This window comes from Otolemur garnettii, unplaced genomic scaffold (genome assembly GCF_000181295.1).
Source record: "Otolemur garnettii isolate 467f Iridium unplaced genomic scaffold, OtoGar3 scaffold00027, whole genome shotgun sequence".
In the NCBI taxonomy this organism is placed as follows: domain Eukaryota; kingdom Metazoa; phylum Chordata; class Mammalia; order Primates; family Galagidae; genus Otolemur; species Otolemur garnettii.
Window position 1 is genome coordinate 4492739 of NW_003852422.1, and position 13048 is coordinate 4505786.

Below are 13048 nucleotides of genomic sequence, written 5' to 3' on the forward strand. Positions count from 1 at the left end.
CTTGGGAGGCTGAGGCAAGAGAATCGCTTAAGCCCAAGAGTTTGAGGTTGCTGTGAGCTGTGATGCCACAGCACTCTACCAAGGGTGACATAGTGAGAGTGTCTCAACAAAAACAAACAAACAAAAAGAATGTTGCTTTTGGTACGAAGAAACAAAAAACAAATGTGGGAAAAAATGTGATGATGATGTCCAAGTTCATTCCCCCAGAGACGGTTCTCTGTCCTAGAGGGCACATCCAGGTGTCACCATTGACTCAGCACGCAGGAGGCACATGGCTGTCCCCATGCTGCAAGAATGCTGGCCGTGCATGCCCTGCTGGACGGTGAGTGCCGAGGACACAGCACCCACCTGTACCCACAGACTGGACCCTGAACCTCACCCAGTTCTGCTGGGCTGTACCTGGGATCCACTTTAGCTGTTGGTATCTAACATGTGACATATTAAAAAACCAGTTTGTGCCAGTTTGGGGTTCAAGGTCCCACGAATAGACCTTGATTCTTTTCTTTTCTCTGTTAGCATTAGAGAAAAGGCTATGGAGTTAATGTAGCAATAGAAAGTGTGGCCAGGCAGTGGGCTGCGGAGAGCTTTTTCTTTCGGAGCAGCAAATTCACGCCATGAACGAGAAACCTCAGGGTCTGCAAGGTGGGTTAGCCACACTCTAACCTGGTGTCTACTCTCTGATTGTGTTTCCATCCTTGAATCTGGCATATACTTGTTTCAAAACTTCTTTCTAGGGTCTTCTAAGTATCAACCACCCACAAAATCCTGAACATTTCTCTTTTGCATGTGTGTGTTCATAATAGAAATAGATGGTCCAAAAATTTTACTTTCCAACCATTCTGGGGATAGGCAAAAACACAGCAGCTCAGACAAACGTCACTGCTTATTTGTTGGCTGGGGCAGGGCAGGAGCAGAGGCAGCAGCTTGCCGGGAAGAACCCTGTGGGATTTGTCCAGGTAGCCCTCGCAAGCTCGTCAAACCCAGAGACCTGTGCCCAGGACCAACATCATGCTGTCTGTCGTCACCACTGTTAGGGCAAAATCTTCTGGGATGCAAGCTCACTTTTTAAAAAGAGAAAAATGAAAAAAAAAATAAGGCGATTGAGTTCATGAAAAATTTGAATATAAACATCTTAATAATCATGCCATTATTTGTTTTTAAGCACAACCACTCAAAAGCCCTTCCTGATAAAGTAATGCAAAAGACCACATCCTTAGGGCTGAACCAATGAGCAGGTAAGACATTTCTAAGTGGTAGTCACGCTGGGCACGTGGCTGGCTGCCTTAGCACAGGCAATCTCTGAGTCCAGCTCTCAGACCCATGGACTGTAAACATCGGAGGTCTTACTCACCATCCTGCCGAGTTTGGGATCCATTGGGCTGGAGTTCTGAAGCCTCTAGCAACTGTCCAACTTCCAAAAACCTATTGCAGGAAGTCTCATCAAGGGTCAGACCCAGCAACATTAAGTATCTGCTGTGCCCCAGCCCACCCTGTGCCCCGGAAGGAAGATGAGCCGAGACAGTGGGTCTATTCACACAAGAAACAAAGATGCTTCAGAGCCAACCATTCAGTTTGACTGCGAAGGAAGGAACAGGGCATGCAGATAAGGGATGAGGTAGTGGCCTGAATGTCATCTGATGTCATTCAAGGCCAGTGGCTGGCCTGGCTTGGCTGCAACTCCCTGGGCACTTCATGGTGCTCGTGTGCGGATGTCACCACTGAGAGGCAACAGGCAGAGCAGGGTGGAGCAGGCACGGCTCACCTCGGCCACAAGCCCCTGTGTGGGCTGTCACCCTGGGCTCTTGGGAGGGACATCAGGGACAGGGTGTTGGCTTCTCAGGGCTGCTGTAAGGAAGTGCCTCAAACTGGGAAGCTTAAACAACAGGGATTTATTGTCTCACAGACTAGAAGTCTAGATCATGGGGTCACAGGCTGGTTCCTTCTGAGGCTCAGGCCTCTCTCCCAGCTTTGGTGGTTGCTGGTCATCTTTGGCCTTCCGTGGCCTGTGGAAAAACTCTGTGTCCTCTGCCTCTACCTCCACATGGCATTCTCCCTACATGTGTATGTGTCTAGATTTTCCCCTCTTATACAGACACGGGCATGCCAGATTAGGAGCCCACCCGATTCCCATAGGGCTATCTCCTTATTTAAGTGATCACATATGCAGTGATCACTTATCTCCAAATAAGGCAGCATTCTGATGTCCTAAGGTTAAGGATGTCAACACATGAATTTTGGTGTCAGGGGTGGGAGACACATTTCAACCAGGCTGTGAGTCTCCTAGTCACTTATCGATCTTTCAAAGTACAGCTGGACAGAAATCTGCATCCCTGGACATGAGTCCCAGCAGGGTGTTCTAGCAAATCCTCCCTGGGGGACACTGACCTTCCTCCTGTCAGCCTGCCCAAGGCCCCCAGCCGCAAAATTAGACCTTCTTCAGGGCAGTGCCCGAGTCTCTGTCTACTACAGCCTCTGGCGGGGTGGGGTGGGGTGGGGTGAGTACAGCCAGGACTGGAAGTTTGTTACAGTGCAATTTCCTCTTCTTACAGATAGGAAAAGTGGGACTTAATCCACTTTCCACGCACCTCAGCATTCCAGCTGGGACTTGGGCCTTTGTACACGGCCCCAAGTGTCCTGGGGAGAGCAGAAGGGTGCCAGGGCATGGGTCAGAGCCTTGTGATGAGGAGGCTGTGGGCTCTTCTGTGGTGCCTTGGATTCCAGTGGGAAGCTGGGGTCAGGCCTGAGGGTGCAACTGTGAAACCAGCCCCTCACCTGTATAAGACCTATAGGTACCTCAGCCCATAGGGGACAGCTGTACCTGGTTGCACTGTGAGCCCAGAGACAGCCCACAGTGGTGTTTTGACTGTGAAATAGTGCAGAGGTGAAGGATAGCTGTGAATGCCAACTGATAAGCTTTGCTTGCTAAAGCTTCAGGACAGATGGTGAAAATATTTTCTGAAAAAGAGGTAAACAGAGTATATCTGTCTTATACCTTTCACATATTTGTTTTAAAAAGTATTTGCCAAATAAAGGCTGTGTATTTTCAAGTTGTAAAATGTGATAATTTGATAAATGAGTACATATGATTATTACAAATCAGTTAAAACGTCATCACCTGTGCTATACATTAAATTCCAAGAACTTATCTTGTAACTGGAAGTTTTTGTGCTTTGATGAACATCTCATCTCCCACCACCACCTCCACACAGGCTCCAGCAATCACTGTTCTATGTGAGTTTGACATTAAATCCCAGAGATGAGTGAGATGCAATGGTATTTGTCTTTCTGCATCTAGCTCAATTTCACTTACCATATTGTCCTCCACAATCATTTCTCATCTCTCCAATGACGGGATTTCCCTCTTTACATGGCTGAATAATAATTTACTGTTTTTTCTATTTCTGTGAAAAATGCCACTGGAATTTTGATAAGGATTGCATGAAATCTATAGATCATTTTGGGTAGTATGGACAGTGTAACAATATTAATTCTTCCAATCCATGAACATGGGATAGATTTCCATTTATTTATATCTTCGACTACATTCATCAAAGTTATATAATTTTTTTTGTACATGGAATCATTTCACAGATTCTTTTACCTTGTTAAATTTATTCCTGAGTATTTTATTATTTTAATGCTAGTGTAAATGGAATCATTTTTCTCCTTTTTGAGGGATAGTTTTTAGTGTATGGAAATGTAACTGAATTTTGTATGTTGACTTTGTATCCTGCAACTTTACTGAATTTATTAATTCTAAGAGTTTCTTGGGGCTCAGCACCTGTGGCTCAAGTGGCTAAGGCGCCAGCCACATACACCTAAGGTGGTGGGTTCGAATCCCCAGCCCGGGCCCGCCAAACAACAATGATGGCTGCAACCAAAAAATGGCCAGGCGTTGTGGCGGGCACCTGTGGTCCCAGCTACTTGGGAGGCTGAGGCAGGAGACTCGCTTGAGCCCAGGAGTTGGAGGTTGCTGTGAGCTGTGATGACACAGCACTCTACCCAGGGGGACAGCTTGAGGCTCCGTCTCAAAAAAAAAAAGAGTTTCTTGGTAGATTTTTTACAGTTTGCTGTACATAAGATCATGTCATCTGCTGACAGAGACAATTCTACTTCTTCCCTAATTTGGATGCCTTTTGTTAAATTTTTTTTTTCTATTCGTTTTTCTTGGGACTTAAGTCCTGGTATAACTATGATGTAATAGGGGATCTTAAAAGTGGAATTCTAATTTGTGAAAAGCCAACTATTGTCCTCTAATATCTGTTCTCCCTTTCCTACATAGGATCTTTAGCTGGGCACATTCTTATCCTCTCCTATAGTGGGGTGGCCAGGTGATTGCTGTCTGGACAGCAAGAGACAAGACTTCAAATTTTGGATTGTGTCCTTAAAAGGAAGGACCATGCTTTGCCCTCCCTAACCGCCTTCCCACTGGCTGCTTCGGCAGGAGCTGGTGCAGAGATCATGACCCATGGGATGAACCTGAGGGCAGAAGAGCTGCACGGTAGAAGCAGCCTGGGCCCCAAATGAGGGAGGAGCCCCTGTACCAGGTCTGCGCTTCCTGCACAGACTCAGACTTCTGTGTGCAGGACAAACATGTAAACTCATTCTGTGGAGGCCGTTGTCGTTTGGTTACAGCAGCTTAGCCTATATTCTCATAATTAATAATACTGTGTCATTCTAGGATCCTGAACATTTCCAGCATGACTTTTTCTAACCCAGTTATCATAAAAGTGACAAGCACAGAATGTACTTGACTTTCCCTAAGGAACATGGAAATGGAAAGCTAAATGTTCTTTCAGGTCAGAATAGCTCACTGAGACCAGGTGTAGTGCCTCACACCTTTAATCGTAGCACTTTGGGAGGCTGAGACAGGAAGATCGCTTGAGGCCAGGAGTTCAAGGTTGCAGTGAGCTATGATAGCACCGCTGCACTCCAGCCTGAGTAAGGGAGACACAGCCTCTTTAAAAAAAAAAAAAAAGGACCACTCTATTGGCTCATTCTCTTTAGCTAAAAAGTGCAGCATGGGGCAGTGCCTGTGGCTCAAAGGAGTAGGACTCTGGCCCCTTATACTGAGGTGGTGGGTTTAAACCCAGCCTCAACCAAAAACTGCAAAAAAAAAAAAAAAAAAGTAAAGAGTGCATGATGATAAGTTCTGCCTTTCTAAATCAGACAAGGTCATAGTGTTTTTCTCAGAGAACAGATTTCTGCTATAAAATGAACACAGCAGGGCAGGATGGGCTTCTGATTTTGGCAGTAAGGGGAAGGCTCCCATGTGCAGAGTGCTCCTCCTGGAACTGGTTGCTGATGAATGCCATTTCATTAGTGTCCAATAAAGAAAGCTTTGATTTCCAGCTAGAAACTAGAGCTAAGTACAAAGACCCCTTGAGAGAAATAGTATAAGGCGTTGGGTCACAAAAGTGTGAGAAATTATTGATATTAGCATTATTTGATCTTTGATAAGCCAATTAAAAACATTCAGTGGGGAAAAGATTCCCTATTTAACAAATGGTGCTGGGTGAACTCGCTGGCAACCTGTAAAAGACTGAAACTGGACCCACACCTTTCACCATTAACTAAAGATTTAAACTTAACACATGAAACTATAAAAATACTAGAAGAAAGTGCAGGAAAAACACTTGAAGAAATTGGCCTGGGCAAAAATTTTATGAGGAGGACACCCCTGGGCAATTGAAGCAACACCAAAAATACATTACTGGGATCTGATCAAACTAAAAAGCTTCTGCACAGCCAAGAACACAGTAAGTAAAGCAAGCAGACAGCCCTCAGAATGGGAGAAGATATTTGCAGGTTATGTCTGACAAAGATTTAATTACCAGAATCCACAGATAACTCAAACATATTAGCAAGAAGAGAACAAGTGATCCTATCTCAGGGTGGGCAAGGGACTTGAAGAGAAATTTCTCTGAAGAAGACAGGTGCACAGCCTACAGACATATGAAAAAATGCTCATCATACTTAATCATCAGAGAAATGCAAATCAAAACCACTTTGAGATATTATCTAACCCCAGTAAGATTAGACCACATCACAAAATCCCCAAACCAGAGATGTTGGCATGGATGTGGAGAAAAGGGAACACTTCTGCACTGCTGGTGGGAATACAAACTAATACGTTCCTTTTGGAAAGATGTTTGGAGAACACTTAGGGATCTAAAAATAGACCTGCCATTTGATCCTTCAATTCCTCTACTAGGTATATAACCAGAAGACCAAAAATCACTTTATAACAAAGATACTTGCACCAAAATGTTTATAGCAGCCCAATTCATAATTGTTAAGTCATGGAAGAAGCCCAAGTGCTGACCCATGAATGGATTAATAAACTGTGGTATAGGTACACCATGGAATATTAAGCAGCCTTAAAGAAAGATGGATACTTTATCTCTTTCCTGTTTACATGGATGGAGCTGGAACATATTCTTCTTAGCCAAGTATCTCAAGAATGGAAGAAAAAGTATCCAATGTACTCAGCCCTACTATGAAACCAATTTATAGCTTTCATATGAAAGCTGTAACCCAACTATAGCCCAAGAAAAAGGGGAAGGAGGAGAGGGGAGGGGAGGAGGGAGGATGGATGGAGGGAGAGTAATTGGTGGGACCACATCTACGGTACATTTTACAAGGGTACGTGTGAAATTTATTAAGTGTAGAATATAAATGTCTAGTCTCGGTGCCTGTGGCTAAAGTGGCTAAGGTGCCAGCCACATACACCTAAGGTGGGGGGTTCGAATCCAGCCCAGGCCCACCAAACAACAACGACAGCTGCAATCAAAAAAATAGCCAGGCGTTGTGGCAGGCGCCTGTGGTCCCAGCTACTTGGAAGGCTGAGACAGGAGACTTGCTTGAGCCCAGGAGTTGCAGGTTGCTGTGAGCTGTATGATGTCACAGCACTCTACCCAGGGGGACAGCTTGAGGCTCTGTCTCAAAAACAAAACAAAACAATACAGAATATAAATGTCTAAACACAATAACTAAGAAAATGCCGTGAAGGCTATGTTAACCAGTTTGATGAAAATATTTCAAATGGTATGTAAAACCAGACATTGTACCCCATGATTGCATTAATATACACAGCTATGATTTAAGAAATTATTGGTATTAGATATCCTGTCAAGGTAAGCCTCCCAGAAAGGGAAAGAATATGTGCTTCCAAAGGCACCCTAAGGCGGCGGTTCTCAACCTTCCTAATGCCACGACCTCTTAATACAGTTTCTGTGGGTCACGACCCCCAGGATGAGAAACACTGCCCTAGGGTGAGCCTAGGTTAGGGGGTACCTGAGGAGTGGAGGGAGGGAGAAAAGAGACCACAGGAGTGGAAAGTGACCAGTTCCATCACTCAGGTCCAGTAAGCGTTGGGCGTGAGAGAGGCTGCAGTGAGTAATGCCTCCTTTTCCCACCTGAGTGCTAACATAGGAGTCAAAATGGTCAGGTGGACAAAGGGTGAACTTTATAATGAATAAAGCTGATGTTTTAAAGTGTGGACTCTCAGCCTGTACTGATTTCCAGAGTTGGGCAGCCACTCCCACTGCAGCCGGGGAGGAGCAGAGCAGAACGAGCTCCCTGGACAGCTCCTCCAGACACATGCTGGACAGCACCCGGGAAGCCTCCCTCACAGCGCGGCGCCTTCAGCAGGGCACTTCCCTGTGCACACCTTCCCTGGCACCCAGAGGACAGGTTTCTAGCAGCTTCTGTCCGTGCTCACCATGGAGCCATCTCCGTGAGCACTGGGCCACAGCCACGTGCTCTCCAGCAAGCTCTGGACTCCTGCTCTGCAGACAGGCACGTCCTTGCACGCTCAACCTGAGCAATAGTCACTGCTCTATCTGCCCCTGCGACTGTTGGATTCTACACAGACGTGACTACAGATCCTATATCTAATCATTAGTATCTGGAAATGGCATCATTCTTGTATTTATTTGATCTAAGAAGAAATGCTGAGATACTACTTCCCACTCACCAGAATGCCAAAACTGAGAAGGCCTGCTGGGGGGAATGTACAGGCTGGTGGCTCCTCAGTTAAATGTGGTGTCACCACATTGTCCAGTTTCACTCCTAGAGACAGACCCAAGAGAAATGAAAAGTGTCCACACGAAAACTGGGACATGAATGTTTGTAGCCACATTATTCATAACAGCCAAAAGGTACACGATGGAAAGGTAGATGAAGGCCAACAGCTCTGTGGACAAACAAGACATGGTCTATCCTAAGAGGTGATGTTGCTTCCCACGGAAGGGGACGGTGTCCAGATAGCTGTTACGGGGAACCCGATACATGGAGGAATCTGGACAACGTTAACTAAGTGAAGGAGGTCGCACACGAAGGCCATATGTTGTGTCATTCCCCTGGCAGGAGAGGCCACCAAGTAGATCAGTGGTTGCTCAGGCCTGAGGGAGACGGGGTAATTGTGAAAGGTGACAATGGTCATGGGGCTTCTTCTGGGCCGATGAAAATGTTCCAAAATCAGTTGTGGTGACAGCTGTGCCACTCAGGGAAGATACAGGAGGCCGTTGGATTGTGCACATTAAACAGGTGGGTGAATTGCATCTCAGCAGAGCTGTCAAAAATACACCACCCTGGGGACCAAAGGAAGGCATGCTGAGCGCTCAGAAGCGAGGGGGACAGGCTGAGTGTCCCCAGCAATGGCTGGCCCCCTGGGGGAGGGGGAGGGGAGGGCACGAGCCATCCACCAGCAGGTACAGGGAAGCTCAAAGTCCCGCAAGCACCTCTCAGAGTGAGCTACCGCCGACCACCACCCCACCTCTGCCAGCCTGTCCCCCCATCTGTGACATCGGGACAATGGCTCCCATTTCACTGGAATGTGGTGAAGCAAAGGATTTTAAAGCCCTGTGTAGTGTGAAGTCCTTAAATGGGTCCCACTGGAACTCTCACTCCCCTCAGAGGTATTGTCAATCAGTTTTTGAAGGGAAACAACACACACCCCTTGGCAGCTCCTGACATGGGTGACACAGAGGCCGTCTCCCTGTTCCACCTGAGGGACCAGACATTCACTTGCTCACACTTTCCACTTTAAGAGAACTTCTCGTAACTATCAAGTTGGTAGTAGTGATACCTATCTACAGTTGCTTTTTTGGAAATATTCAAATAATTCACTTGTGATTCTCCAGGCCACCAGCAGATTCATGAACACATTTCAAAGCACTGTCTCTTAAGTAAATGAAATACTTTGACAATATAATGTTTAAATCAGAAAACCTGCAGTCACCTGGCCCTTTATGGACACCTTTCTCTGCAGGATGTGGGATGTGTCTCCTTTTTGACTAAAACGAGAACACTTTGAGAAGTCCATTTGTTTTTAATACTTTTCCTATCATGTACCACATTTGGTGTTCTGAAAAAAGCTTTAAACTTATTTTAAAACAAATATTTTTTTCCAGTTTTTGGTTGGGGCTGGGGTTGAACCCGCCACCTTTGGTATATGGGGCTGGTGCCCTACTCACTGAGCCACAGGTACCACCCATTTTCAGATACCATTCAGGTATGGAAACCACAGTACCTATTCACCACACCTGTCTGCTGCCGGGGTGGAGGCAGCTCCAGGTGAGAAAGGGTAGCTCCGCAGGCTGCAGGGCTGTCTGTCTCCCTGACCGTCCTGTGGAAAGGGGTCTGTGCTGCTCGAATGGTGCAGCTAGTCACTAGAACTGCCAGGTAGTCATATTGTTCAGTCCAGGGTTTTATAAATGCCACTCACATTAGTTGTTGAGTCTGTTTTTCACATCAGAGCCAGCTGGCAGCAACAAAGCAGGCTGGAGAGAAAGTGTGGATGTCCACGCCCGCCATAGCCCCCCGTGTGCATTCACCTGGTAATGGGCCAGACTTGGCAGTGCCAGGAACACCAGGCAGCCCAGCCAGGTCACGGGCTCCGGGTGTCCACAAGGGGCTGTGTGGCTGGCAGATGACCCAGGTGAGCACTTGCGCTGTACTGGACAGCCCTTGCTCTTCTAGCAGAACGCCACTTTGCCGTCCTCCAGGGTCTCCCTCTGCAGAGGAACTGTCCCCACACTCTGGTCCAGGGATACACCTCTGGCCCGAGCCATCGGGGTGTTGTTTGCCTCAGCACAAGGACTGACATCATCGCCCATCTTACGCTGCTGTGACATGACACCTGAGACTAGGAAAACAGATGCTGAGTTGATGCCACTGGGACCCTGTGCCCCACACGCCAAGGGCCCCACTCACCTCCCTCTCTGCCACGGTGGCACCTGTGACAATGCTGTGGCGAAGGCAGGCAAGACAAAGGAGCAGGTTCTGAAGTTCACTCTGGATTGCATCCACCCTGTAGCAGATGGAGTCACAGATGCTGCCAATTTTGAGCAGTTTTTGTAAGAGAGAATCAAAGTGAATGGGAAAGCCAGGGATCTTGGTAGAGGGGAACCATCCAGAGAGGCAAAAGCAAGATCACCGTCGCTGCTGAGATGTCTTTTTCTAAAGGGTATTTGAAATATCTTACCAAAAAATATTTGAAGAAGAACCATCTACCTGATTGGTTGCTAACAGCAAAGAGTTATGAATCACGTTACTTCCAAATTAACCACGACAAAGCAGCGGAGGAAGCCGAGGATTAAAACTCACAAGATTGTGGTTTATCCTTGTCTCCCCGTAGTATGAATTGAGCAGGAAAAGGGAAAACAGAGTAAAAGGGCTTCACCTGGGCTCTGAGTTTCTTATTTGTAACTTGACTTTTTCTGCTTGAAAATTTCAGTGATAGTAATACCAAAATAGAAGGTGACTTTAGGAGAATGGCCGACTGGCCGGTCGATGACAGTGTGGAGGGAGACATGAGCTTCAGTTAGTCGCTTTCATTTTAAAAGGCCAGGCAGTCAATTGTAGCTGATGCTTTTCTCAAAGATTTGAGAATCCAAGTGGGCTCATCTCATACGATGAAAGCAAACAGGTGACTCCTAAGATTCTCTTGTGAAGACAACGGTGGTGTCAGTAACATGCGGGTTTCTGGGCCATTCGTCTTATTTTCATGTTTTGGTTGTAAGCGACTCCACGCACAATTATTTATACACATCCTTTTTCTCCCTGTAGAAATAAAACATGCTCCTTTAGTGTTGCTGCATATCCAACGACCTTGTGTAAAAGGGTTGGAGAACGATTGTCAGAGTCCCAGGTTCTGGATTCAGTAAATACATACAAAAATGAATTAGTAAGTCATCATTGGTTCTCCCAAGTCTTTGTAACACATTGTTACCTTGGTGTCTAGCAGGGGGAGCAGAGCTTCCAGAAGTGGCCTCTTGTAGGTGTTCCACCGTGGGAGGCTCGATGCTGAGGGCTCTGGGGGTCTTTGTGAAGGGCTAGGTATAGTGCCAGCAGTTGACGCCAAGGAGGTTCCCATGGGGTTCCCACAGAGGAAGAAAAACCGAGGAGCCCAAGGTACCTGTGACATGTCCTTGGTTCAGCTTACGGCAGCCAGAGAACAAGCCTGAGGACCCCTGCCTCCCTCCAGCTCATGGGGGTAGGAGAGCTAGCATAAGAAGCTTTCCCACCCCCTCCACGGGAAGTCCACCTTGGGAAGTCCCTGCAGGTGCAAAGCCTCGGGGCCTTAGACAGTGGCCAGAACAACTGTAGTAGTGGTTAGGGATCGAGCACCTGTGGGCTTAATCACAGTTACTCAAAACAATCTGGCACCTCTGGACCTTCAGGTGAGAAAGCCTAATGGATGCATCTTCCCTCACAGGAAGGCACCAGTGAGTAGCGATGGGGAAACTGCTCCCGGAGGTGGGAGATGCCTGGGAAACAGCGGCTTCCGTACAGGGTAGGCCACGGCTGGACGTACATCAGAAATCATTCTTCAAAGCAGTGCCCCTGAAAGATTTTGTACTCGTGTGTGCAGAGGCTAAAGAACTGGAGGAGGTAACTGAGGTGGGGAAGACGCAGATGCTGAGAGTGATTCTGATGCTTCGTGGTGTTCTCTGGAAGCCAAACAATGAGGAAATGGCGCCCTTGTCTTATGACCACGGTGGGTGAAACTCACGGCTTAGGGAGCTTGGCGGCAGCTGGTCTCCACACCTGAAGTTGCGCTTGCTCTCCAAGTTAGCTGGAAATGCAGTGTGTGAGCCCTGTCTCGGCTCCAGTTTAAATATTTGGTGCTCTTTGGATTCAGTTGAACAAGTAGAGGCGTTGCCATTTCAGTTGTGGTAAAGGCTCCAGCAATTTCGATTTCTAGGCAAATTTCTTAAAGCAGAATTGCTTCCATATTTCTTCTCTGCCCTCACAGAAGGCAGACTTTCTTCTAAACTTAACTGAGGCCTTTTGCTCTTGGGTATGTCCCTTACCATGATTCTAACTATCAGTCCATGACTTGGATTTGAAAATGTTAACTTTATTGTATGAACTAAAATAAAATCTTAAGTCCCCCAGCTGACTGAATGGACCTCTCTTGGTCAAGAGGAACCCCCTCCCCCCCCAAAAAAATCCCTTAAACCTGAGTTGCCATGAGGAGAAGTGGGTCAGACGTGCCTAGTTATGTCCAGTCCCTTTTGAAGTTATGCTTTGTAATGACAACATTCAAAATCATTAACAAGCCTAAGGCCATGAAAGACGGGCTCAATTACAACTGCAGGTCATCAATTTACCTAACGTTACTGTGTCTGGTGTACGGCTCATGGCTTGCCTCCGATTAACAGAATTCTGTCTCTTCACAAAATATGCCAAGCCTTCATTTCTTTAACCAATTACAAATCAATGACTCTTTAAACCCACCTAACCTGTAACCCTCTTGCCTCTGATTAACAGAATCCTGTCTCTTAACAAAATATGCCAAGCCTTTAGACAGAACTCATTTCTTTAACCAATTACAAGTCAATGACTCTTTAAACCCACCTGTAACCTGTAACCCTCTGCTTCCAGATGTCCTGCCTTTTGGGGGCCAGACCAATCAATGCGTGCCTTCCACATACAGATTCACGACTTTGCGTGTAACTCCTGTCTTCCTGAAATACATAAACCCAAACCGTAACCCAACCATGGTGAGACCACTTGCTTGAGGATTCTTGGGTGTAGC

At 46.6% G+C, this 13048-nt stretch overlaps 1 protein-coding gene across 1 annotated transcript in view; it reads right to left on the reverse strand.

Moving 5' to 3' along the window:
• CNDP1 (carnosine dipeptidase 1) overlaps positions 1–1672 on the reverse strand; it is a 33774-nt gene extending 32102 nt beyond the window's left edge. The window contains exon 1 of the mRNA XM_012804296.2: positions 1352–1672. Within this exon, the coding sequence (XP_012659750.1) occupies positions 1352–1375 (24 nt within the window). The 5' untranslated portion in view covers positions 1376–1672. The remainder of the gene's footprint in view (positions 1–1351) is intronic.
• Positions 1673–13048: the final 11376 nt, after the last annotated feature.